Consider the following 26,318-nt stretch of genomic DNA (forward strand, 5'->3'; position numbering starts at 1 on the left):
TGATTCGGCGTAAAAAATTGGTTGATATTCACAGTTACGGTGCTGTTAAGACAACTTCGCGTCTTACCGTAGAAACAGCGATTAAGTGGTTCCAAAGCAAATCAAAGTGTGCTGTTCGGGTAAATTCTTGTGATAGAATACTTCAATGAATAGTTTATTAAATTGTAGCTTACTACATGATGGACAACTTGTGTGCCGCGGCACAATAATGTGTCATACAAAACGTTTGAAAATGCAATGAACCGTATATTTTGTATGGTTTTATTCAAGGCTAACAACCAAAGAGTGCCGTCAAAAATAAAAGGTTGCCCACCCCTGAACTAGACATCAAATTGTCTAGTTACAAAGTATATTTTGCCACCAGCGAATGCGGCGAGTTGCGTTTTTCCTTCTAAAAATAGAACTTTATTCGCCGTCACAATGTCAAGGCAACTTCACGACTTACCGTTAATACAACAATGTAGCAGAGACCTTACGAACACGATGTGCTGTTCGGGCAAATACTTGTAATAGAACTGAATTCATATTATACTGAATAGTTTATTAAGTTTCAGTTTACTACAGGTTTCACGGTCATATTCAGGGAATTATATCAAACTTCCTGACAATACAAAAATATTTGAGTACAGCACTTACATGCACACACATACTCGGTGTCAAATAGATTAAATATTACTCAATTTTATATTCCTGCTCACATTAAAAATTTATTGTGCATTTTTTGTGCAATTGTTGTGGTTACAAACCTGAATATGTCACACAAAAGCACGTGCTTTATTAAATGATTCATTCAGTAAAAGATGTGCGCTGCCAAGTTGGGGAATTTTCAAATTAAATTAACAAGCTTATTAAAAAAGAAGAAGGTTTGATGCTTATAATAAAATATTTAGACCATTCGTGACTCATTTTCCGATATTTTCAGCTTCACTAAGTGTATCAGGCAAGTTGCAACCTATAGTCTCGGGAAGTAAAAGTGATAGACATCCAGCTGCTAATGGAAACGATCCAAATACTAACAATGGAAGGAAGCTGTAATAATTCTTAAGTAGTGGAACAAACGGTGCAAGAAGAGACGAAAGACGTGATATTGTTGAGAATGCTCCGACGCATCCACTTCTTGTGTTTGTTGGCATCATTTCAGCTGGAAGGGATTTAAGTCAAATTAAATTTTATGTCTTGAATTCTAAATTCATACCAGTATAGACGCAAGTAATGGTAAAAGCTGTTGATATTGCCATTTTGCTGATTAGGAATAGTAATATTTGCAGCCACACGACTTCAGCATCAACAAAAGCTCCAAAAATGCTTCCAATTCCTGAGATTATAAATGATATCACTAACGGATATCGACGACCAATTTTGTTCATTGATATCTATAAATAAATGTGGATTATGCCTTAAAAGCCTTAATTTCAATGATTTAAAGTTACCCAAGCTATTGTTGTTCCTGGAATTTCTATCAGACTTACAAATATGAAGTTGAAGTAGATGTTTCCACTCAAACTGATGGAATAAAGGGAAAGTCCATAAAACACAAGTGTGTTTGTGCTCCTGTGAATATGTTTAGTAAGCTTTACATTTATCTATGAATCCATGGATATAACTTACCATATAAAGCACAATACAAGTATGCGGATCAGAAGCTTCTTAGATTTCAATAGTTCAATATAGCTTAACATTGAGCTCTTTTCAGATTTACTTGATTCTTGAACTTCTGGAGCTTTAGAGCTACTGTGATTTTCAAATTGACTAACAATTCCAGCTGATAGTTCCTTCTTGTTGTCTTTAGCTATTTTTTGAACAATTTTGTATGCTTTGGAATAAGATTTCTTTGAAATGAGCCAGCATAGAGATTCAGGAACAAACCAATATTCCAAAATGAAAATGATTGGTGGAGCTGCTATCCATAAAGTGAGATTTCTCCAGTTACTATCGTAATATACAATCACTCCTGCCATAACTCCACCAGTGGCAAACATGTAATTCAGAAGGACTGACGACAACTCGCGATTCCTTTTGTCCAGCATCTCGATGATCAAAACAAATACCGAATAATAGACTCCAGTTGTTCCAGCTGAATTTAAAAAGTAAATATCATCAACATTGTGTAGGAAGTTGAGAATGCTTGACCAATTCCAGTTAATGACATAAAAACTATTGAGAAAATGAACGTTGACTGTCTTCCGTACATATCTGCAATGAATCCAAATACAGCAGATCCAACCATAACTCCAGCAAAATTCGAGGTTCCAATGAGTGCAAGCTTCCATTCATTTTCAGTGCATGTCATCTCATCAGGCCACTATTGTAAAATAATCTACATAATCAGTAATATAAAGGAGATGAATGAACTTACGTCATTTATCATTGTGACTTCATTTTCATCAAATATCCAGCTATCGCACTTTATTATCTGTTGACCGAATAATTCAGCTACGCAAGTGTTATTGCCTGTTAACCCTGTGTCATTGAAGTTGTACTTGTAGCATGTATCAGGTACGAATTTACCATTTGATATTGATCCTGGCACTGCATTTTGTAGCCAATCTTGATCATATTTTGCACTTCCAAACTCTTCACATTGATCAACAAAACATCTGATTGACATTAAAAACTTACATTTTAGTTCCAATTTGAAGTTAAGTGAATAACCCGAATAGCATAAGTCGGCTAATTGATTCGAAATCTGGCACAAGACTAGCGTGACTCTGGCATGTTGCCAGATCCGATTTTTGATCCATTGACCGATTTATGCTATTCGAATTTGATTCATTTACCTGTAAGGAGGTGCTCGCGCTATGAAAATGTAAGCTACTGTATTGGCAGAAGAATAAATGACTGGAAATATCAAAAATAGCAAAATTTTCACTTGATATTTTCCAAAACCACCAACTTCTTCCAGAATTGCATCATGATCCATGACACTGACTAGTACAGACTATTAGTCTTCCTTAAAATTTCAGAATTTACAGTCACAGACACTTTTAAATTCTTTTTGATTATTACAGCTGAAAATACTTTGACTTTGATTGCGAAAAGTGATTTTGTCGACTGAGTAGATGAAAATTGTGTCGAGTCGTTCATTTATTACGTCCATTAAATTGTTTCAAACCGCAGGTAATTTCTCATTGTTGAAGTATTGCAAAACTCTGAGTTAAGAGCTTGTGCAGGTTGAGTTCGAGATTCATTTCCTTCAAGATTTGAATTTTTACAGGATCTTGCTTCAGACATCCGTCCCTCCTGCTTTCCCCTCCTCCTTACCAAATTTTGAACATCATAAATGCACGATGCACACTCTTACTTACTGCTTAACAATGTTTACAATCAAATAATGATTAAAGTACTTGAATTACTTACGTGATGTTTGTTGCCAAATTTTTATATGCCGAATAATTTTTATTGCTTTAGTTACTTAACAATTGTCTAAGATAATTTTAATTTCGTACTCTAGCCTTCAAATCACTTTGCTAAGAACTGCCTGTTTTAACGTTCATTTGTGATTCAAATTATATTTTTTTTACATACATAGTTGAAAGCCCTTTTTCTTATGAAATTTCAGTCTGTAATTGAACTCCGATGAATAAACAACAGTTTGAATTTATAAATAAGGAAGGAAGTCGTTTTAATTAAGCTTCAACTCTGATTGCAGCTATAGAATTCAATAATTCTGCTGCAAGAACGAAAACACGTGCATTTTTTAGTAGAAAAAATCATAAAATCATTAATTAAAGCATTAAAATATATTTATAAGCTGTTAAACCAATTGATAAACCAGTAACTTGATGATGCAAAGCTAATGCTTCAAATCCAAGCTCTCTAAGATGTCTGGTTACTGCGGAACATCAAATTGAACACTCTTGATTTACCTTTTATTTTATTAGTATAAAATTGCATACAACTAAGCTTTAAAGTAGTGTTATTGTTATTGTTACAAACTAGACAATGTCACAAACGTCACTAATAAGCACGTGCTTTATAAAATGATTCATTTTGCGAAGTTCAAATTGAATTCTCATCGTGATAAATATAGATGAATAAACAATTTGTATTGAGTGACTAATTATTTCCGATATTTTCAGCTTCACTAAGTGTATCAGGCAAGTTGCAACCTATTGTCTCGGGAAGTAAAAGTGATAGACATCCAGCTGCTAATGGAAATGATCCAAATACTAACAATGGAAGGAAGCTGTAATAATTCTTAAGTAGTGGAACAAACGGTGCAAGAAGAGACGAAAGACGTGATATTGTTGAGAATGCTCCGACGCATCCACTTCTTGTGTTTGTTGGCATCATTTCAGCTGGAAGGAATTTAAGTCAAATTAAATTTTATGTTTTGAATTCTAATTCATACCAGTATAGACGCAAGTAATGGTAAAAGCTGTTGATATTGCCATTTTGCTGATCAAGAATGATAAAACTTGTAGCCACACGATTTCAGCATCAACAAAAGCTCCAAAAATACTTCCAATTCCACAGATAATAAGTGATACCACTAATGGATTTCGACGACCAATTTTATTCATCGCTATCTATAAATAAATGCAGATGAAAGCTTATATTCATAAATAACCGCAATTTAATTATTACCCAAGCGATTGTTGTTCCTGGAATTTCTATCAAACATCCAAAAATAAAATTGAAGTAAATGTTTCCACTCAAGCTGACAGAATACAGCGAAAGTCCATAAAACACAAGTGTATTGTTACTCCTGCATATGAATATTCTCAGTAAGCTTTAAATGCATCCATGAATGTATCGATATAACTTACCATATAAAGCACAAAACAAGTATGCGGATCAGAAGTTTCTTAGATTTCAATAGTTCAATATAGCTTAACATTGAGCTCTTCTCAGAGTTTTTAGATTCTTGAACTTCTGGAGCATCTGGAGCTTTGCTATGATTTTCAAATTGGCTTACAATGCTAGCAGGTAGTTCCTTTTTGTTGTCTTTAGCTGCTCTTTGAACTATTTTGTATGCTTTGGCATATGATTTGATTGAGAATAGCCAGCATATGGACTCAGGAATGAACCAATAGTCAACGAAGAAAATGATCGGCGGAGCTGCTATCCATAATGTTAAATGCCTCCAGTGACTGTCAAAATATACAATAATTCCAGCCAAAACACCACCAATCGCCCAAAAGTAATTTAATAGAACTGATGACATTTCGCGTTTTCCTTTATCCAGCATCTCGATGATCAGCACAAACACTGAATAATAAATTCCGATTGATCCTGCTGCATTTAAAAGTGTAAATATCATTAACATTGTGTATGAATTCGAGACAGCCTGTCCAATTCCAGTTAATGACATAAATACGATTGATGATATGAAACTAGTTCGTCGTCCGTATGAATCTGCAATAAATCCAAATACAGCAGATCCAACCATAACTCCAGCAAAATTCGAGGTTCCAATGAGTGCAAGCTTCCATTCATTTTCAGTGCATGTCATCTCGCTAGGCCACTATAATACAATAATCTACATAATCAGCAATATAAAGGAGTTGATTAAACTTACGTCATTTATCATTGTGACTTCATTGTCATCAAATATCCAGCTATCGCACTTTATTATCTGTTGACCAAATAAATTACCGACGCAAGTGTTATTACCATTTAACCCTGTGTCATTGAAGTTGTACTTGTAGCATGGATCAGGTACGAATTTACCATTTGATATTGAGCCTGGCACTGCATGTTGCAGCCAATCTTGATCATAAGTCGCACTTCCAAACTCTTCACATTGATCAACAAAACATCTGATTGGCATTGAAAAGTAATATTTTAGTTCCAATTTAAAGTTATGTAGATAGCCCGAATAGTTGATTAATCGATCCAAAATCTGGCACTAGGCTATCGTGACTCTGGCATGGTGTCGGATTTAACACACAGTCAATGCAGCTTGAAACCGAATTCAAACCAAATTCACTAAATTCAAACCAAATCCACCAGCAAGTCAATGTCAACACAGACTGGAACCAGATTTTTGATCGATTAACCAATTTGAGCTATTCAGACAAGATTCACTCACCTATAAGGAGGTGCTCGAGCTATAAAAATATACGCAACCGTATTAGCTGCAGCAAATAGAACTGGAAAGAATATGAACAGCAAGATTTTCACTTGATATTTTCCAAAACCGAGCTCTTTTAAAACTGCATCATGATCCATTTATTTTTGGTGTCACTTAATGGATGCTATTAATTATTAACACAGATTTAATGATCAAACTTAGACGAGATATAAAATATTACTGAACTACTCTCACAAAATTTCTTCTAAACTGACAAAAATTCTCAAATTGAATGACAATAGAGCGGAAATTTATAAAGCTGAATACTTAAAATGTGACTGTACAAAATAAGTTCGTCGACTAAATAAGCGAAACATCTTTCGTGCTCATTCACTAATATCTCAATACATATTAATCAAATAATAATTAAAAATGTACTGAGTATGTCTACTTCGAGTGTCAATCGTTGCCAATTTTGCAAAATGATGATGATGATGGCTAAGTACAAATAAGGGACCGTTAGCTAGTTATGTGACGTTCTGAAGCAGTAGTGGGCAACCTGTGTGCCGCGGGACACATTGAAAGTTTGATGCAACCGAAACCTCATAGGACATACGGTTCATGGCATTTTCTAAAATATTAAATATCATATGTGCCGCGACACATATGTTGTCCACCACTGCTCTAAGGTGAGGGGAGGAGGGTCGAAACTTAACACAATGAAAATTTTCCTTATCCCCTTCGATTTTCAGCGTTACTTAATAACCGAACGAACCCATACTAATAATAATAAAGATAATAACTGTGAACAAGGTTCATTAACTGTAGATAAATGCAATACTTTTAAGATTTAGTCTACAAGTAGCACTCGTGTATTATTAAGTGTTCGTTTTTCGACTACATTGTTAGGTTTATTGCAAGCAGCCGGTAGAACTAAAATCAATTTTTTAGTAAAATAATGAAATCGCAAAGGATTTAAAGAACTTTACACCTTAATTCTAAGAGAGATAGCAAGTTGTTCAGGATACTTGGAACAGATTAAGAATTGGTAGAAATTTCCTGTCTCCTCGATGTCACGTATGTGAAAATTGTGTTTTATCTACCCATTCCAAGTATAATTTGGTATTGCTAAGGACATCTCTGCCAATAAACAAAATTGACGGCATATTCAGGAGGGATATGGGAGAAAAGAGTATGTTTTAGATCAACCACCTACCTTTTTTTCAAAATTATTCAATTTTCTAAGCTTTTTCAAAAATACAATCTTCAAAATCCTCAATAAATGTTTCAAAGGACTAATGGCCTTGATAAATGCAGTTCAAATTATAATTTCTATGGCATCATTTGTAACGACTTAAGCTTCTTAACGTGCCTGCTTCAATTACCAGAAATCGGCTGTCACCAGTATCATGCTAGCTTGATACTAAAAAATGTAAATTGATAGATTAATATTTTCCACGAAAACAAACAGCTTGTTAGGAGCCGAAAATCTAACTCCAGACTAAATTGTCTCTGATTACCGGATTTCATCGAATCTGGCCTAAAGCCAGAGTGCAGCTGTGCTGAAACTGGATTTTCTTCCTAGTTCTAGTAACTACAGAACCCTTCCATCGACATATTGATGAAAAAATGTGAAAAATCCAAGAAGCGGCCATGATGACACCATAACGACTCTTCCTGGTTCATTGAAACACCGAAAAATTAGATTCGCCCCAACATGCCACTCGAGTCACGAAGTACACATTCGACTCAAATTTCATATGAAGTTAATTTGACTTTAACCAACTTATTCATCCAAAATCTCAACCAGTAATGTGGTATCCTCTCTACTGTTGCATGCAACTGACAATTTTCCGAAATACAACTGCACAAAGACAGCAACATAAACCCAATGGAACTGAATTTACAAAAGGCTCAACTTAAAATAAATCCCAATTTCAATCGAAGCCAAAAATCTTCAAAGGAAATACAATGTTGAATCCCTCATCGACCTAAAAATTTTCATTTGAAGTTTTTCAATTTTCCAGTTAGAAAACTCTATAATCTCTTCGGTCAACTAGATATATAGAAATAGAGAAATCCCAAAAAAATGAATGCATAAGCCATAAAAGGAGAAATTGTAGAATTTTTCTATGTAATTCTTTACAGATTTTTTGAAAAAAGTCTATTGGCTTCCTTACTACCGTATAACATGATAGACATTTTCTATATTGAATTCATGAAAAATTGAATAGAAAATAATCGAAGGACTTTATCGGATTGAAGGGAAAAAGGGTATAAAATTGAAAACTTTTTATGTTCAATTTTTAGTGCATCTTTTGCAAGAATTTAGGTTGTAACTTCACTTTGATCGGGTGGCTTGGCTGACTGGCTGACTGGTTGACTGACTGACTAACTGGCTGGTTGGCTTACAGGCTAACTGACTGGCTTAAAACGACACTTTGATCAGCTGGCTTAATGACTGGGTGAGGCTCGAAATCTCAGCAACCAGACGTCGTAGAGAGCTCTGGTTTGAAGCATTAGCTCTGTATCACCGAGTTATTAGGTTATACATTAATTTGGTAGCATAGAATCAAGGTTATATGCTTTAATCAATGATTTTTCAATTTTTTTATGCAAAAAACACGTGTTTTTAGTCAATTGAAAATTTGAATTTTTTTCCACCGTTAATTTTCAAAATAATTTTAATCGTTATTTTTCGTACAATTTTTAGCTCATTTTCCAAAACGAGTGTACAAAGCTACGTAAGAACTAGTCATCAACTGGTCATTAACTTGCCATCAGCTAGTTGTAACGTATGTTTGTCCACTCGGGTAATGCTTGTCTACTTGTGCTTTCTATTAATCCAATTCTGACCACTGAGCAAAAATGCGCTTAAATCCCCTCCAACCAATACCACGAGGACTTTCAACATATATTTTTAAAACTGACAATCCTTTTTCGAATCTCGAGTCAGGGTAAAATGGAAACTTTCTTTCTCATACTAAATATTTCATTATACCATCACAAGCTATCCACTATCGTCTCACTCCAAATCGACATAAATTCTTTACTATCATCCTTCGTTTCCTTAATGAAAACTTGTCTGTCCAAATGCTTCTTCTTCTTCTTTTTTTTATCGACTTAAAGCATTTTCCATGACAATCCTGTCATCAAATCCCTAAAGTAATTACCAACGTCAATCACTATTAAGTGCTTTATTGGGAGGAAGAAATATTGAAAAATTATCTTTTTATTTTCTTTCTTTTTTTTATTTTCTTCTGATTCGATTCCTTGTTTATTTATTTTTAGCGTATTTCTCATGCAATGTGAGTTTTGGTTTGTGGTGGTTTGTCTGGAAATCATTGGATTTATTCTACATCTATCCAACACTCACGTTTGTTTCAAGTAAGCTTTCAGCCAATTAAGATTTCTAATATAAAGCTTGTTAAAGTGGCTCAGTGACATAATGGTTTAGGACTTCGTTACCTAATAATTACAACACCGACCCTGTTATCATGGGTTCAATACTCGACAGGAATAATATTTCAGTTGTCCTTTTACGAATTATATGTAACTGTCGTATTCAATCGATTTGCTTGAAACGTTTCATATCTAAGTAGTAGTAAGCTATAGTAGATGCTTCTATTGTACATGCTGGCTTACTTCACTGGCAATACAGATTGGTTTTCATTCGCTACTTCCCAAAGGTATCTCCTGATATTGCCGGTTTTCATTTGCTAACTTCCTATGCCACGAGCAACAATATTTCTCTCAACAGTTTCTTTCCTAGTGTTCTTAGGCGGCCTACGTGATTTTTGTCATCTTAAAATGATCAGATCTGACATCTGGAGACCTTACTTAATGGAGCTTTCACAGGTGTCTGACCTGGTATCTGACATAATAAAATGTCCAGTAAATCGAAGCTTTTTCAGTTTAATTCGCTTTGCAATCTCATCCCCAAAGAACTGATATATTTCCACAATGGTCCTGCACCTAAATTCATTCCTTTTTGGTTGTTTAGGAAGTAAAATCCGAACAAAGTAAAATAGATCTTTTGATACCAACTTTGTCTGTAAGATGATTTTTCATTGAGCCTATTGATTGTTGTCATTGATATCATGTCCTTTGATTTGCCTTTAATTCCTCTGTCACGAAAAAACTGCGCCATATTTATCCCCAACTAAGAGATAGTAATCCTCTTATTATTTTCATCATAATTGACGCGCAAATAAAATATAAAATAAAAAAATTGGAAACGAACGATTTCTCCTTATTGAAAGGAATTATTAATAATGAGATAGAAAATATTTTTTAATTAACACACAGTCGAGAAATTGCTGTCATAGAAATTTATACTTTACGTTCTTCATTAAATGAAATAATTGAAGTAGAGAGAGAGAGTGAGGAATGGATGGAAAAACTAATAAAAAGCAGTTCTTCTTATTATTTCGAGTTCTTGTTGTTTCTCAAACGATGAACAAGTGTTTCAACACTCACTGATTTATCACTTCCTTTAATCCTCTTAATCTTCCATTCATCCATTCATTGAGTTGAGCAAAGTAAGTAGCAAAAAAAAAGAAGTTTTCAAAGCGCCAACTATGAAAGAAAGGAAATTTCCACTTTCCGTTCCGAAACATAAGAATGAAAAGGAAGTGATATAAATTATATTTTTGTGTGTTGCTGGTTGGTGCTTATGATGAAAGCAATGTGAAATGAAATGAACAAAAGCAGCCAATAGGTAAAATCAATTTTTCATCAAGTGATGAGAAACTTTTTTTCTATTCAATCGTGTCTTTTGAATGCGACCGTACTGATGAAGTTTTACTTGAAGAGGAAACAAAAAATAATTTTTCTATAATTGTGATGTTGGAAGCAGTGTTGGTTTCAGTTGGTTTGGTCATGTTATGGCAAAATGCTCAAATAACCAGACAGAATTGAAACTTGATCGAAACTAATTCCTAAGTGGAACAGGCTGCGATTGCTCGACCCAATTTCAAACAACGAACTTGACTCTTAATGACAGATTCCTCCAATTAACTTGACTTTTCATGGCAAGCTCGTCAAATGTCAAGCTTTAACTAGACATAAGGTTGATTCATTGAAGCTTGTTCCACTTGTAATTGTGCTTGTACTTTATCTGAACAATTGGGCTATATATCGAATGCAAATTGTTGATTAATAAATTTTTATCAACAGTCATGTATCAAGGTTAAGAATGCGAAGTGTACCCTAACAGTCAAAAAGCATGCTCTCGAGAGCTTGCTCACCTCAAATGCACTAGATGATCATGCTCTTGAGCATTGCTTTTAGTCTCAGCTTATTCTGCTCTTGAGAGTAAGCTCTTTAACTGCTAGGGGTGTGACTGTGAGTTAATAACAAAAAAGGAAGTAAAATTCTATGTAGACATACACAAAATCGTCTAAGGTTCCCAAATTTTTGAATCAAATTCGGTAACAGCCTATCCTATAAGTCACACGGTTTTAAAAATTCGTAAAATTGTGTTTCCAATTTGGCGTAAATTTAACTAAGAGTCGTATTCGACTGACTTCGTACATGGGCATGCAAGAGCAGCGCTAACTTGACACTATTTTCTGTCTTTTTCACGACGTGTGCCTTTCGCAAAAATTTATCTGAACCCAGAGAAAGAGATTGCTTTAGCACCGGCTAAAAAATGTATTTAGTTCGAGTAATAGCGGTAAATAGCGGGGTCTGCTCTCGGCAATTAAATTTAATCAGAACAGTTAAAGACATTTGAGCAAACAACACTGGCTTAAAACATTATACAAAAGGTACCTAATGAACAACAAGGTGGATGAAAAATAAAACACCCTCAAGCAAAACATTTAAAAAATTCTCTTTTACAGTGCCTCAAATGAATGTATATACATCTCCCCTTCCCCATTCCATCCAATTTCACAAATAAAAGTACACAACGTGCGAAAAATATTTCAAATTTTTCCATTCTTTTTCTCTCATTTCGAAGCATTTACGGAAAAAGAAAGTACCTTTTATGTTCTACCCTCCTGCTCTTAATTTACCAACTCACACTCTTTCGTCTTTGTTACCTATCATATCCACAAAATTTTAACAGATCACGTGCCAAGAGTGCTATTGTCAAATTCAATCTGCTCGACGTTCTGATGAAAATTACAAAAAAAATTATGATATTTAGTGAACGTGAATGTAATTAAAGCTTTTTTTGTAGGAATAAACATTCAGTATTTCATTTCATACATCCATCTAGCTATCTCATTCCACTGCTATTTGTACTTCCCTTATTTTATTCATTCTGTTACTAATGTACAGGTATTTACTCAAAAATTGTGATTTATGTAGTAACTTTGACTTGAGGTAATTGATTCAGTCTTATTGTGTCATTTGATATTTCATCAATGTGGATAGGAATTGACAAGACAAAGGAGTATCTGTTTACTTAAAGACAAGTTTTTGAGGGTAGACTAGATTGAGGAATTAGATTTCAATCAATTGGCTTTGTTGGGCAATTTCAACGAACTTTTAAAATTTGAAATTTTGCATCTTTTTTGCTTTACTAAATTGCAGAAGATTTCAAGCTACTTCAGAGCAAATCCATGAGTGAAAAAATGCTATAAAAAGGAGTCCATATTAAAACAACGATTTTCAGAAATTCGAAACCTCATTTTTACGAAATCTTCATTTTACGACATGCTCATTTTTGCGAATGACTCATTTTTTCGAAAAATTTCTCTTCATACAAATTCAATATAAATTTCAAATTTAGAAAAACCGTTAGGTCCAAAACGCATTCTGATTGATAAAAAAAATATCAAAAATAAGTTTTTATTACATTTAATACATCTAGCTATTGTGAGAATTCATACTAGTTCATTTTTGAACTTTTTTACTGCGAAATTTATCAAAAAAATGTGTTGGTAAATTAACGGTTTTTCAAAATTTGAAATTTATTCAAAATTTAGATGAATGAAGAACAAAATTTTTCGTAAAAATGAGTCCAATATATATATATGTGGTCATACGGAAAAATGACGGTTATTTTTTTGAAAAGACACTAACACAATGACAAAATTTACAGTACGTAAAAAAATTGAATTTCAAATGAAGGTTATGAAATTTTTATTTTCGTACATTGATTGCGACGAATATCTTGAAGAATTCTGGGAGTTACGTTAAAGAAACGTCGACTGTTCTTTAAATCGACTTTGCAAAAACTTGTTTGTTAACATTTTTCGTAACCGTTATTTGAAATTCAAATTTATCTTTTGTCAATGTATTAGTTTTGTTTGGGGCGATTTTGGGGCGATTTTTTTCCGTATGACCACATATATATATATATATATTGAATGAGTCATTCGCAAAAATGAGTACTTCGTAAAAATGAGGTTTCGAATTTCTGAAAATCGTTATTTTAATATGGACTCTATAAAAAGATTTTGATTTGCAATATTTCTTTAAATACGTCCCAATTCTTAATTTTTTTAAACTAAAGATGTATAAAAAATCTTTCCTTTTAAAAAAGTGTAGAATAAATGGCTATTAAGAGAGAATTGTCAAAAAACATCCGTAACTTTACGAAATTTTTTTTTACAACATTTAAAATATTTCATTAATTGCTCAACTTTGCATTGCAAATATAGTCTAAAGTCTTTCTAATACTTGATGCATTCTTTTTTAAGATTTAAAACACTTAGTTAAGCTTAAAATTGCAAAAAATGCGTCACTCGGTTAACATTTTTACGTACGTAAAAACGTAAGAAAAAACGTAACATTTCAAATTTATTAATTTAATTAATTTTGGATTTTAAGAGCATCTAAATATAAATGCTTAAAGTTCGCGACAAGTTGAGAAATCGAAATTTTTCAGTTCCGTTTTCATTTTGCTTCATTGAAATTAAGCTCATTGCTAAGTTTTAAACAGCTTTAAAATTTTAAAAATTTGCATCTTCGTTTGCATCACTAATTTCATAAATTAAATCAATTTAATTCGTTGAATTATTTTAACGAACTTTTAAATTTTGAAATGTTGCATCTTTTTTTGCTTTACTAAAGTGATCATTTCAAAATTTAAAAAATCTGTGTAAATCTTATTTCAACTTGAGTACTTACCTTCTTCGTTGGCGAGGGTTCAGACTATGCTCCTGACTGGCTCTAGCTTCAAGCCACTCCTATCAGTGTCTAATGTTCATCATTGTGATATCGATGCTTAAACAGCTATTTCTTCAATTCAAAGCAGTGTTGTCAAAACTTTTTTGAGTCACAAGACATTTTGATTGAAGAAAATTTTCGCGACACACCTGAGCATTTTCTACAGCACACAGTTGGGATAGCACTGGTTCAAAAAGCCTAACTTCCCTCAAAAACATGCGTCCTATGACCCAAAACGTCATATCAACATGAAATAACTTGAAAAATTTTTAAAAACAATTTCTGTTTTTAATTCAAATCTTGAGTTGAGAGGACTTTTTTTATGGTTCACAAGACTTGACTGACTAAAAAGCAATTTTCATTTCCAAAATGATGAAAAAGGAAAAAGAAAAATAAAATAACATTCCAGACATACAAAATTTTTTTAGACAAAAAAGGTATGAGAATTGAATGAATGAATGAAAAGTTGTGGATGGACGATTCATTCGGTATTTAAGACATGAAATATTTATACATATACAGCATATGAACAGCATGAAAATCAAAATAGTTTGTATATTAACATTATTCCTTTCTTTAATTAATAGCAATCCCTTTGAGTTCATTAAAATACAGCCAATGCAACACAAAAAGGATGGAATTCATAGTGATGCAAAATTAATTAGTCGAATGTTTATTAAATTAAATTCATCACCTCCCCTAGACATATCCCCCTCCCGAAACCTCTTTGTTTATGTTCATCCCCAACTCACTTTTTTTATACTTTTGTGCTTATTTTGCCATTTTTAATTATCATAATAAATTCTCCCTCATTCATGATACTTTTAATATCCTGACGAGATCCTGACATAATAATGAAAAATCTAGAATAAAGAAAAATCTCTACCTTTTGTTTTTCCGGTTTTTCCGTCTCTTATTGTTTTCAATTTTCAAACGAAAGTTTTCAATTTTTATGTTTCTTCATGCTGTGTTGCTTAAATTAAATAAGTTGTTGGGTGCAAATTTCTTAGTGATAGACTACAAAGAAGCAGTTGATGAGGTTTTGATTTCGGTTAAAGTTGAAAAGTAGCATTTAACCTCAAAATTTTATAAACGAAGAAAAACTGAAAATTTTAATGATTCTCAACAACTTTTAAATTTTGCAAAGCTTGCTAATGATTTAAGAGTTAAAGATCATAAAGAAGCATGCAGAATAATTGGTTTGGATTAAGTAGAATTTGGAGAAAAACCAGGTTGAAGAAAATTTCAAGAACAAAAACAAGAAAACAACATAAAAAGATATAGAAGCTGACTAAAAATACAAAAACATTGAAAAAGTCAAACCAAAAGACAGAATTTGGTAAATTTCGAAACAAATTATCTAGAAAAACCAAAAATTTTCAAATTTTTTGACAAAAACTTAGTAATCTATGATATTTCACATCAGAAATAGCAATAAAAACAAAGTTAGAAGTTTAAATCGATTTCAAAAGAATTTTTTATTGCTGCTTTTGTCTAATTTGTGTCGTTCGCCCTAGAAGGCAAGGATTGTACTCTCAAGAGCAGAATAAGCCAGAGCAACGCTCACGAGCATGCTTATCTAGTATATTTAAGGTGAACAAGTTATCGAGAACATGCTCTTTGCCTGTTAGGATCGGCTAACATTCCTAAATTCCTCTCAACCTGTTTGAATTCAATAAAATTGCCTTAACAAACGAGTAACAAAAGTTTTTATGAACATATACTCGAAAATCAATCATCCGTAATATGTATTTACACATCCAGTACTTGTTTGCACTTCTACAATAGCTCTTAACTTCCTTACACTCAATTACTCACTTAGGTACTCTATTCGTTATCTAAGCAAATTAAAATTTCATATAACTTTATAGCAAATGCTTAAACTTTTCAATTTTTAATTAAAATTGTCATGTAGACATCAAGTCTACCTATTAAGTCAGAATGAAATCAAAAAGCAAAGCATAGCGATAAATTAAGCTAAAAAAGAGGAAAGAAAGAGAAAAACGAGATGAAATTGTTTTATTTCAAATTGACACACAGTGTCGTGGTTGATGCTGAAGTTCAAGTCTTATTGTTTAATACTCATTGAAAATTATTCTTCCATCTCCATGATAATCATCTGTTATGTAATTCTCGTGAAATGAACTACACAGCATCCATTATTAAGAATCAAGCAAAAATTCTCATTTGTGTCTATATTTTTTTGTTTTGTGTGGCATAAACTTGTTGTGTGCATTCAAGAAAGACCTTTATTGTTCTTTATACCATTAAAGAGATTGAAAATAATGAATCGCAAGAGACTAATGGGACTTGATAACAAATAATGTCTTTAAAAAAATTTATTGAGAAAGAATTGGGAGCTGGGTGACATTTATCATTGCAGTGACACTGAGACAGTGATATTAATACAGTACTAAACTCATTGTAATCATATAGCTTTTTCTGTAAAGCTTTATATGTGTAAATAAGTCATTTGACAATATAAAAGATGTTTATTGTTTGACGATTGAAAACAGACTAAATATTGCAAAAAGGGGTTTACAACAATGAAAGGGGAAATCAACCAACTGAAGTTGCTAACAAAAATTTCAAATATTAAACGACCGTTGATCAATTCTTGTCTAACACACAACTGGAGCAGTTTGAGAGCATTTTTCAACTGTCTTTTTTTTACACAGCCTGAAATAGCGTCAAATAAGTGATTTGAATACATGGTGTAGGACGTTAATGAAGGAATGTCAGTTAGATGTCAACACTGAGAATTTGTACAAGCTTTAGCCAGCAATACAGTCAGATAAAAAGCATTTTGTAGCAAGACAGGAACGAGAGCATCGTTCCTGTAAGTAAGTAAGCAAGTGATTTGAATCCCATTTTTGACTAGTGTTCTAGGTCTTTAAGCCCATTGTCTTAATTAACTTGGGGATGCCGAAGTCTGATTCCGAAACTGCCCAAATGTCAAAATTAGACTTACTTGTGGTCTTCTCTGATATCGATGAACATATCAATGGCGACCGAGCTATGTGCCGGGATAACTACATTAAAGAACAGAGTAAAAGCTTATCCAAAGGACCGTACCAGAAAGAAGGCAGACCCACAATCAGGCTAGAGGATGGTAAGGCTTACAACCGACCATTTCCGAAATCAACTTGTACAAAGAAGGCAACTTAAGATAAACAGCCCATTGTCTTGATCGAACCCAATTCATCTTATAACCTCAAATCTCATCCTATCCTTCAATCATTAGACAACATAAATGAACTAACCCCTTTCAGTTTTACGATACTTTTTCAAGTTCCTTTCATAATGACACAAAAAAAAGTATCATAAATGATGAAATAAGAAAAGTTCCCTCGCATAAAACTGAACTTAAAAGCTTCACATTATGAGAGACAAAATTAATGAAATTTATCCCTAAATGACTTTTTATCAGGAAGAAGAAGAAGTAATGTCACTTATTTCCCTTTTATCTCTTACGTAGAAATTAACGCTAATTGCCTTAAGAATTTAATAAAGTTTTCTTTCCTCTGACATGTTCATGTGCTCTCTGCCTTGCATGATTCTTAAAGACACAGCATAAGCAGCACATGCGTAGCGCCAAAAAAAGCGATAAAGCTAAATTAAAAAAATTTAATTGCAATTTTTTTCGTACAATTAAGAAAAAAAAAGATTCTAGGTTGTTAGGAACAAGAAGAAGATAAAGTATTAATCTCTATAAGCAGAGTAGGAGTGAAAGAATTAATTAAATACTTAAAAATGCTTCAATGTATGTGAACAGATGAAATTTAATTAAAAAAATAAATTTCGTAATAAAAGTTTGAAGATTGAAATAAGATTTTTATTAAATCGATCCGATTTTTATACCTTAACACCTTTTTTTGGATGGAGGTGGTGTGATTGAAGAGGAGTTGATGATCTCTTGATGTCGGAATGTCTTATTTACGGTAAGTTGAGATACTACAAAATTAATTCTTGGGAATTGTTCTCAATGTAACAAGATTTGACCAAATTACATACAGAGGCAAGCCCTAATAACAATAACTTTATATTTTACCTGCTGAAAGCTAGTTGCAATTAAATTTCGATTTGATATCACTAATCTATATACATCTCTTCTTCATTTCCCGTATAGATCAATTGTAATCTATGGCCACAGATCTACATACCAAAACAAAAATAATTACCCTAAAGGACTACATTGGAAACGAATTTTCCTTCCTACATTCGTCATACTTGCTTATGTACTTACTTTGCTGGCCGTACAGATACGCAGTGATCCATGGCGTCTCTCAGTTGACGTCTAAAACTGGATCTATCGATGGTTACCCTTTGCCAATAGCCGATACCAAATGCTTCATTCTTCCTGCATCTTTAAATTTGGAATAAAACAAAACAAAGTAAAATTAGATCATGTCTACCTGAATTCAAAATCCTGCCGGATTCCATGAAATCCGATTTCAGATCAGACTAGGTTGACTCTGGTCAGAGGCTGAATTTCATGGAATCTGACTTAGGACCAAAGTCAAGCATGCTTGGAGTTGGATTTTCGACCAATTCTATCCAGAGTTGCAAAACAGGTGCCTGTGACATGCAAAAACCATACAAATTCTTGATCATTTGTATGATTTTGGAGGAAAAATCATACAAATTATCAATAATTTGTACGGTTTTTGACTGTCGCAGACACCAATTCTAAATTTCCCCCGTGTGCCTTACGTGATGTTAACTCATGAAAACGCTCATTTAGGTGAGTATGCTAAATGTCTATTGAACATACGTAACTTCTGAACGACCCCTAAAAGTAAACAATGCCATATGTATGGTAATAAAATCTGAAGCTCAAAGGCGCTATTGATCATCATACCAAATTCAAACTTATGCATTAAAAACTTTTCATTGCCTCTAAAATTCGTCTATAAAATTTTAAAGATACCTTTTCATAAAAATTTATCGTTAAATAATCAAATGACTTCAGGCTACAAAATCTATATAACATTCCATAGAACGAAAGGAATTAAGTGATCTGAAATTGATTTTTATTGATATCTGCCCTCGAAGAATACTCATTTTGAAGACCGTAAAATTTTTGCTCATTTTCAACCTTTATTTAATTAAACAATAAAAAAAAGAGCTGGGAGAGTTTATGCAATGAATGTTAAGCAGGTCATGCAAAACGAGGGAAAAATTAAGCATCAGAGAGAGAAGGATTCGAAAATGTTTATCCATTAAAATTTTATAAATTTTACTCCGAGGACTAATTTGGCAATGAACAAGCATTGCCTCTCTAAACGGCAATAGGATCAAAATGGATCAAATTAAAGATATAGGCGATAGGAGTCAATTTATATATAATTTTAATAAAATTTCATGATTTTCAAGCTTGCTGTGTTTATGAAAATAATAATATTTTTTTGGACATAGACAGCTATGACCTGATGAAAAAAATAGTTTAGGATGAAAAATGTGAAACCAGAGGAAAAACTTTAGACTTTTATGTACACACAGAGAGAGAAGCAATTTTTTTGTTAGAATAAAAAAAGGGGATTCTATAGAAATTTATGAAAAAAGTTCATTTACGGAATGCTATTCATCAGCACACAACAGAGGAAAGTACTCGACTATTTTTGAAAACATATAAAATCTGGTTGAACTAATAGCTTCAACATGTTGAAAAATATCTTTTTGTGCATATCTGTTGAGTGCTTTGTGCTATCGTGTGCTTTTTGTCTATGAGATCTGTCAATTTGTTGCTTTATGTAAAAGTTTGAAAAATAACGGAAATTCGGAATTCAAAATTTTTGCTTCATTTGATGCAAAAATTTGAATTTTAATTAGCCGTTATTTAGGTGATCCAAAATTATTGAACTAGAATTTAGCAACTTGCAGGACACAAAGCTTGCCTCTTCAAAATTCAATACTTAGGCACTCGGCACTGAACCGCAGATCTACACGACGCGCAAGCCTGCAGGTTTTGGCTGTACCTTATTGAGGGTTGCAGACCTACATTTCTGGATTAAGCGCTTTAATTACTTCATCCCTAAATTGCACTCCCTGCACGTTTTGTCTCTATTCATTTGAAGTAAAAATATTCTATTGTTTCATGATAACAATGATATGTAATAAAAAGAGCTGCAACAGCATTCATGATGATGAAAATTTGTGAGAGAGAAGTAAACCCTTTTTATGATATTGTACATGATTACATTCATATCTACATATGCATATCACAAAAATCATTAAGGACTGGAATTTCTTAATTTTCGGTAGCTATGGCCGTCTATCTTTTTTGAATGTTCTGTTCTTATTGGCAACTGACTGTAACTCATGTGGCTGTTATTATTCCCATCATAATTTATCTCGTCTCCCTGGCTGTCACACTCATGAATACAGCATTTATGTCCATCGTAAAAAAATATCAATTAAATCGTAATTAATGTAATATTTTTGAGCCTGTTTGTGTACATTTGTTCATTGTAATTTATTGAGTTTTTATATCAATACGAGAATTATTGTAAATCGTTATACATGACTATGCACGTGAAAATATCCTGTACGTAAGCTTAAATGCTTTAAGGAACAACAAAAAAAAAATAAAGAGAGGGATAATAAAGTGAAAATTAATATAATTAAGGACGCAAAGGCTTAATTATCTTCAGGACGATTATTTTCATAAAGATTCAAGAAGCTGAAGAACTCGGAGTTGTTGCTTTGATTTTCCTTTTTAATGCTCAAATCAACTGGTGTAGGCAATTCTTCTTCATCGTCTTTAACGCGACTCTTTTTTGGCGATGGCTCCTCGGATGTGCGAGTATGAATAGCCATATGAATGTTTAGGTACGACTTCTTCTTGAATCGCTTTCCGCACTCTGAAATAATAAGTAATGTACAAATGGCTCTACTAAAATCAATACTTATTATACCTGCACATCCATGAGGACTACACTTCATTTCCTTAAGATGACGCGTATAATTTCCATCTCCTTTTCGAAACACTTGATTACAGTCAGTACAATGAATAACGACTGGATTTTCATCATTCAACTTGCGTTTTCGACGTGGCTTAACTATTTCGTCACTTTGAGGCGATTGATGTTCATTAGAAGTCGATGGACTTGGATGATCTTTAATATCATCAGATGAAGTTCCAGCTTTCGGTTCGTCTTGATTGTTTTCAACATTGTCAGTCATTTGAATGTCATTTTGCCGGATTTTAGCTGTAGATTCCTCTGATGTTTGACCATTAGAAGATCCAGCGTCTTTGTCATTACTTTTCATCATGTTTTGAACAAATTCCCGATTGTCAAATTCTTGATTTACTTGATTAGCATCTGGATGTTGTAGACTAAACATGATTTGACGAATATGAGTCTCATTTTGGATGGAAAATGACATTATTGGAGCCAGTAAGCTGAAAATTCTTGTAAAATTATCTTCCATGTAAGAATATAGTCGAAGATTTTCAATTGCTCGTCTTTCTTGAGATGTTTTCGGTTGTTGTGAATGTTCTTCAACTTGAGACATCTTTAGTTATAGTATAAATGTCAATTTAACACAAAAAAACTTGTAAAATTAAATTTTAATCAATTAACCTCGTTTTAAATACGTGAAACTTATTTTTTCTTCATAGTAAACTGTCATTTTGATTTTAAAAAACATAAACGAAAAAGTGCGCGAAAAAACCTAAACTGCTGTAACTGCTATAAATCAATTTAAAATTCAAGAAATGCGTTAGAACTGCAATAAAAACGTTTAGCAAATCAATTCAAATTCAAGAAATACGTTGAAATTTCACAAAATCTTAAAATTTTATTTCAGACACAATTTTACATTTCTACATTTTGGTCATGAAGTTGAAACTTGGATTTGACTGTAATGAGAAATTGCCTGGTGCTGTTTGATGCTGTTGGGCTTTTTGGAACGACATATTAAGATATCCTAGTTGAGTGTCTTGTGAAAAAGCATTTGGTCCATACTGAATTTTTGCATCCTTATTTCCTGACGTCGATTCCTTTTCCTCAAATACATTTGTTGTATCTCTAAGCATCACTTTCCGAAGCTCAAGATATTTTGTCTTTTGTGTCTCCACCTTAGAATGAGCTTCCTGTAATCTACCAGCTAATGCAATAAAACTTTCATACAATTGCTGTAAGCCTTTCTTTAAATCTTCAGCACTAAAAATTTGTGGATTTGCTAATGACTGAAGATGTTTTTCCGTCAATTCAACTTGTTGCTTCAAGTTCAAAAGATCTGTTTCATATTTCTGAATTAAATCTCTGAAGTAAATTTGTGGCATGACATTTTCAAATTGTAAAGCTACAGGCGTTTCATGCGTTCTTTGAGCCATATCCGCATTTTCGATAACCTTTGCAGTCTCATTCCTTAAATGCCTTAAAGCTGAATTGTTGTTATCGATGTTGTTTGATGCTTCTTGTAATACACAATTCATTCGTTGAATCTCATCCGTGACTGTTTTTAACTTCCTATCAGATGAACGAGAAATTTCGGATGAAATAGTTTTCTGGTTCTTAACATAAGTTTTAAAATCCTCAATTGACTGAACAATTTGACTTGGAACAAGAGTTTCTTTAGCTACTTCCACTTTCCCTTCAGTCAACACTTTTTGTTGCTGTGTGGCACTCATATCGATTCCACCAAGTCCTACAAATGAGTTTGTGGATGGCTGAGTAGTTTGAACTGGAACTGAAGCTGTACTTGCAGTAATTCCACCAAATAAACTAGGCTGCGCATTTGGTACAGCAGATGTGGCCAATGAAAGACTTGGTACGGATGTGGTAGGAGCACTAGAAGTTTGTCCGAAATTGAATGAAGGAGCTCCTGTAGTTGTAGCAGGAGTACCAAATGAAAATTGATTATTTGTGATTGGTGCCACTGCTGAAATTGGTGTTGCACTTGCACCAAGTAAATTAGTAGTCGTTGTGGCGGCTGGTGTAGAAAGCTGGAAACTAGGTGGAGCAGGCGTTGATGTAGTTAATGATGGATTTGTATTTTGCATTGGATTATTAGTTAAAGTTAATGGATTATTTGGATTTGGCATTGGGCTTCCAAAGCCTGTGACTGGTTTTGCCGGTCCTCCGAATGAAAATCCACCGGTTAATCCAGTTCCAGTACTTGCTGCTGGTGTACTTCCAAAAGTTGGTTGAATGGATGCTCTAAAAAACAAAACAAAATTTTATGAAATACAAAAAAATTTAAATTTAAGTAAGTTATTACGTGGTTTGTGGTGTTCCAAATGTTGGAAGTGCTGTATTTGTTGCCGCTTGAGGCGTTTGAGGTGTTCCGAATGAGAAACCCGACATTTTTAACTACTTTTAATTAGATTTTGTGAAATAACTCGAGGAATTTAAACAAATAAGTAGAAATGTGGTTAGAATTGACGCAATTAAAAAGCGCTTCTTAACAGCTGTTTAAATTTAAAAAGATCGTTATTTTCTGAATAAAAGTGGGTATTATTAAAAAAACATTTAAATTTAGAAAAGTCGTTAAAATTTTCAAATTTTATTAAGTCGGTAAATAAATTTTTATCAAAAATTAACATGAAAATTGGCTTTAAAATAGTTCTTGCTATTTGTAGCTCTAGTAAGAGCAAATGGCTTTAATTTTTTGAACTTTTTGAAAATATCCATTAAAGCTTTCAATCCATCACATGTCAAATATCCTGTAGCACAAACTTTTCCATCTGAGTACCTAAAATACGAATTTGAGATGTATCCAATGACCTCTCGAGAGCATTGATGTCTTATGGATGAGGTTTTACTTGGCAACCACAGCTCGCACATTTCCTTAAAATACTTTTCAATTAAATTCTCAGTTTGACTTTTCTGGATCTTGACAAATTTCTCAGAAACTGCTTGAAGCTTCCGTTTGGCTTTTACTCGTCGGTTCCTTAATCTTTTCAACAGCTTCTTGTGATTGAATCTGACATTTTTGCGCATTCCTTCGGTTTCATCATGTCCACTTTCCTCTATTAAAATTGGTTCCTTGATTTTCTTGTAGTCAAGTTCTAGTGACCGCTTGATGTCTCTGCATCTTGGCAAGCAAATTAGTCCAAAATTGCATTCTTTGGACATTCTATATTCACCGTTATTAGTCATGAATATTGGAATTAAGGCATTCGAATCAATCTTTTCGAAATTAAATTCATTGCATTTTAGTATTGCAGTATTTAATTCATTTAAGAGTGACTTGTTCCTTAATATATAAAAATTTTCAGTTCCTTTACTCCATTCATTAATTAGTTCCTTAAATGGAAGTTTGAATGGCGATGAGATCTTGAATTTTCTGTAATTAATGCGCTTATTTGGTGGCTTTTTGAAGTATTTTTCTGTTTCGTCGCTTCCAATACGCTCATATTCCTTAATTCCCATCACTGTATCTGGCTGAAATATGTCAACTTTTATCTCATTCATAATTACACTATTTTCCTCAAAACCAGCAACAACTCGTGCGCCAAACTTGATAAGCGTCAGCCAAGTGCTTAGTCCATAACCAGCAGGAACAATTATATCCCATCCATCACCCAAGTTATTGCTTCTTCTATCATTTAATGATGATAAATGTCCACGTTGTATTAAAATAATGGGAATTGGCTGTAAGGATTTTTCAAATGGTGCTGCAACTGCTGGAAGTAATTGCTTCTCATTTCGTAATTTATTTAATTCACTGTTTGGTAATTTAGTTTTAAATATCTCATCTCGAAGCTCCTTATTCCATAAAGGAGAACATGATGCTGTTTTTGGAATATCCAGAATATAATTACCGCTATTAAATGTGTCATTTTGGGTATGGAAGACTTTTTGTGCAGTTAAGCGGTTTGTTCTGGGATCTGTGACTATCAGACTCAGGACACCATTAGTTTGGTACTCAAATGATGACGTTGTGTTCCTTAAACTATCATAAATAGCCACTTGTTGATCAAAAATTCCTTCAAATGATGGATTTTCATTAATGTAGTTTTTAAGCCAAGTTTCTTGATTCTTATCAGCCATGTTGAATGTTTTAGTGATGACTGTATTCGAGAATGGTCCAGTTAATCGATATCTATTGATTGTATCCTTTAATTCCACAATCTCAATATTCATAAGTGAATTTAAATACTTTGGATTTCTTATTAATGTCTCTTTTAGATTTTGATCACTAACTGCCTCAAAAAGATCAACAAGTTCCTTTAATAATTCAGTATAAGCACTTGGATGAACAAATATCCAGATTGTCTTTCGAGACTCGTCATTTTGCTTCCACATAAATGAGATTGGTGCTATTGCTTTATATGGATAAGAATCTTTTTTAAAAACAGTAACTTGACCTTCTCTAGTTCCATTTAAATAACATTTTGCTGTCAATGTTAATCCACAATCTTTTGATGTGATTTTTGAGAATTTGTCAGTTAGAATTGGCAAATCACCAGTAACTTCTATGCATGAATAGTAACTAATGTCTTGAATTAGACAGTGACTTTTAATTGCTTTATAAGATGCTCTAAATCTCTTGTTTGTGGATGAATATGGAATTTTGTAGCCCCACAGATCCTTCATTTTAAACCGTTTTGCATGCCAAATATGAGTTTCAAGCCATACATTCCTCAACTTTCGTCTATTATATTCCTTCATTAAATTAACTGGTCTACGACGATATTTTCTGGACGGTCTCTTCTTTGGCTTATTCTCTAGTCCAGATTTTTGCATTTGATTGATGTGAGCAGCTCTGTATCTTTTAGGCAGCCTTTTTGGATTGTGTGACATTCCTCTTCGCCTTATGTGATTCGGCAGCAGTTGATGTATTAACATTTCAGACTTCCTTGTATTCACATCATTGTATATTTTCTTCAGTTCCGTTATTCTATCACCTACATGCTTAATTATATTAATCGTTTCAGATTTTCGCTTTTTATCAGCCATGCTTTCACCGTTATTGTTGCTCATCTTTATTGATTTGACTTATCTAAAGGCTGAATGAATAGAATAATAATTAAATAGTTCTCTAAGTTACTTAAATATGTTAATAAACAATGATTTACCTTATAAAATTTAATATTTTGTTAAAGTTTCATGTGTGTTTACGTTTTCGGCTCTTTCAAAAATGCCCACATTTTCAAATTTTAAATAGCCGTTAGTTAATATCCACAAATTTGAAAATAAATTTAACGGATTAAAAATCAAAATCT

General features: G+C 33.0%; 6 protein-coding genes across 6 annotated transcripts; all 6 read right to left on the reverse strand.

Annotated features, from left to right (window-relative positions):
• Positions 1-667: 667 nt before the first annotated feature.
• LOC139096759 (organic cation transporter protein-like) lies at positions 668-2,082 on the reverse strand. The gene is made up of 4 exons (XM_070648509.1): positions 1,609-2,082; positions 1,431-1,551; positions 1,196-1,373; positions 668-1,141 (listed from the first exon to the last, which is right to left on the reverse strand). Exons 1-4 carry the CDS (start codon positions 2,025-2,027, stop codon positions 903-905), a joined length of 957 nt encoding a protein of 318 aa, XP_070504610.1. The 5' UTR covers positions 2,028-2,082; the 3' UTR covers positions 668-902.
• On the reverse strand, positions 2,081-3,076 carry LOC139096760 (solute carrier family 22 member 4-like). Its single transcript, XM_070648510.1, has 3 exons — positions 2,778-3,076; positions 2,357-2,597; positions 2,081-2,302 (listed from the first exon to the last, which is right to left on the reverse strand). Exons 1-3 carry the CDS (start codon positions 2,918-2,920, stop codon positions 2,081-2,083), a joined length of 606 nt encoding a protein of 201 aa, XP_070504611.1. The 5' UTR covers positions 2,921-3,076.
• Positions 3,077-3,857: 781 nt separating this feature from the next.
• LOC139096763 (organic cation transporter protein-like) lies at positions 3,858-6,174 on the reverse strand. Its single transcript, XM_070648514.1, has 6 exons — positions 6,035-6,174; positions 5,522-5,762; positions 4,770-5,467; positions 4,588-4,708; positions 4,352-4,529; positions 3,858-4,298 (listed from the first exon to the last, which is right to left on the reverse strand). Exons 1-6 carry the CDS (start codon positions 6,172-6,174, stop codon positions 4,057-4,059), a joined length of 1,620 nt encoding a protein of 539 aa, XP_070504615.1. The 3' UTR covers positions 3,858-4,056.
• Positions 6,175-20,599: 14,425 nt separating this feature from the next.
• Positions 20,600-21,741, reverse strand: LOC139096756 (zinc finger protein 449-like). Its single transcript, XM_070648506.1, has 2 exons — positions 21,058-21,741; positions 20,600-21,003 (listed from the first exon to the last, which is right to left on the reverse strand). Exons 1-2 carry the CDS (start codon positions 21,656-21,658, stop codon positions 20,780-20,782), a joined length of 825 nt encoding a protein of 274 aa, XP_070504607.1. The 5' UTR covers positions 21,659-21,741; the 3' UTR covers positions 20,600-20,779.
• Positions 21,742-21,913: 172 nt separating this feature from the next.
• On the reverse strand, positions 21,914-23,544 carry Nup58 (nuclear pore complex protein Nup58). Its single transcript, XM_070648488.1, has 2 exons — positions 23,369-23,544; positions 21,914-23,307 (listed from the first exon to the last, which is right to left on the reverse strand). The coding sequence occupies exons 1-2, from the start codon at positions 23,452-23,454 to the stop codon at positions 21,969-21,971; spliced, it is 1,425 nt and encodes a 474-aa protein (XP_070504589.1). The 5' UTR covers positions 23,455-23,544; the 3' UTR covers positions 21,914-21,968.
• Positions 23,545-23,667: 123 nt separating this feature from the next.
• Pop1 (POP1 ribonuclease P/MRP subunit) lies at positions 23,668-26,269 on the reverse strand. Its single transcript, XM_070648497.1, has 2 exons — positions 26,172-26,269; positions 23,668-26,102 (listed from the first exon to the last, which is right to left on the reverse strand). The coding sequence occupies exon 2, from the start codon at positions 26,074-26,076 to the stop codon at positions 23,680-23,682; it is 2,397 nt and encodes a 798-aa protein (XP_070504598.1). The 5' UTR covers positions 26,077-26,102; positions 26,172-26,269; the 3' UTR covers positions 23,668-23,679.
• Between the last annotated feature and the right edge of the window lie 49 nt (positions 26,270-26,318).

Source organism: Chironomus tepperi, unplaced genomic scaffold (assembly GCF_022539635.2).
Source record: "Chironomus tepperi strain 1889 unplaced genomic scaffold, CSIRO-AGI_Ctep_v1 contig_401, whole genome shotgun sequence".
NCBI lineage: Eukaryota > Metazoa > Arthropoda > Insecta > Diptera > Chironomidae > Chironomus > Chironomus tepperi.

What these genes read in the sequence shown, in the direction of transcription:
- LOC139096759 (XM_070648509.1), bottom strand. Translation starts at nt 2,027, where the DNA reads ATGCTGGACAAAAGGAATCGCGAGTTGTCGTCAGTCCTTCTGAATTAC. An exon ending in CAGGAACAACAATAGCTTGG is followed by an intron (nt 1,374 to 1,430) that starts GTAACTTTAAAT and finishes ATTTATTTATAG; the next exon opens with ATATCAATGAACAAAATTGG. An exon ending in CATTACTTGCGTCTATACTG is followed by an intron (nt 1,142 to 1,195) that starts GTATGAATTTAG and finishes AATCCCTTCCAG; the next exon opens with CTGAAATGATGCCAACAAAC.
- LOC139096760 (XM_070648510.1), bottom strand. Translation starts at nt 2,920, where the DNA reads ATGGATCATGATGCAATTCTGGAAGAAGTTGGTGGTTTTGGAAAATAT. An exon ending in GCGCGAGCACCTCCTTACAG is followed by an intron (nt 2,598 to 2,777) that starts GTAAATGAATCA and finishes AATGTCAATCAG; the next exon opens with ATGTTTTGTTGATCAATGTG. An exon ending in AAGTCACAATGATAAATGAC is followed by an intron (nt 2,303 to 2,356) that starts GTAAGTTCATTC and finishes ATTTTACAATAG; the next exon opens with TGGCCTGATGAGATGACATG.
- LOC139096763 (XM_070648514.1), bottom strand. Translation starts at nt 6,174, where the DNA reads ATGGATCATGATGCAGTTTTAAAAGAGCTCGGTTTTGGAAAATATCAA. An exon ending in AAGTCACAATGATAAATGAC is followed by an intron (nt 5,468 to 5,521) that starts GTAAGTTTAATC and finishes ATTGTATTATAG; the next exon opens with TGGCCTAGCGAGATGACATG. An exon ending in CTTGTTTTGTGCTTTATATG is followed by an intron (nt 4,709 to 4,769) that starts GTAAGTTATATC and finishes ATTCATATGCAG; the next exon opens with GAGTAACAATACACTTGTGT.
- LOC139096756 (XM_070648506.1), bottom strand. Translation starts at nt 21,658, where the DNA reads ATGTCTCAAGTTGAAGAACATTCACAACAACCGAAAACATCTCAAGAA. An exon ending in TAGTCCTCATGGATGTGCAG is followed by an intron (nt 21,004 to 21,057) that starts GTATAATAAGTA and finishes TTATTATTTCAG; the next exon opens with AGTGCGGAAAGCGATTCAAG.
- Nup58 (XM_070648488.1), bottom strand. Translation starts at nt 23,454, where the DNA reads ATGTCGGGTTTCTCATTCGGAACACCTCAAACGCCTCAAGCGGCAACA. An exon ending in TTTGGAACACCACAAACCAC is followed by an intron (nt 23,308 to 23,368) that starts GTAATAACTTAC and finishes TTTGTTTTTTAG; the next exon opens with AGCATCCATTCAACCAACTT.
- Pop1 (XM_070648497.1), bottom strand. Translation starts at nt 26,076, where the DNA reads ATGAGCAACAATAACGGTGAAAGCATGGCTGATAAAAAGCGAAAATCT.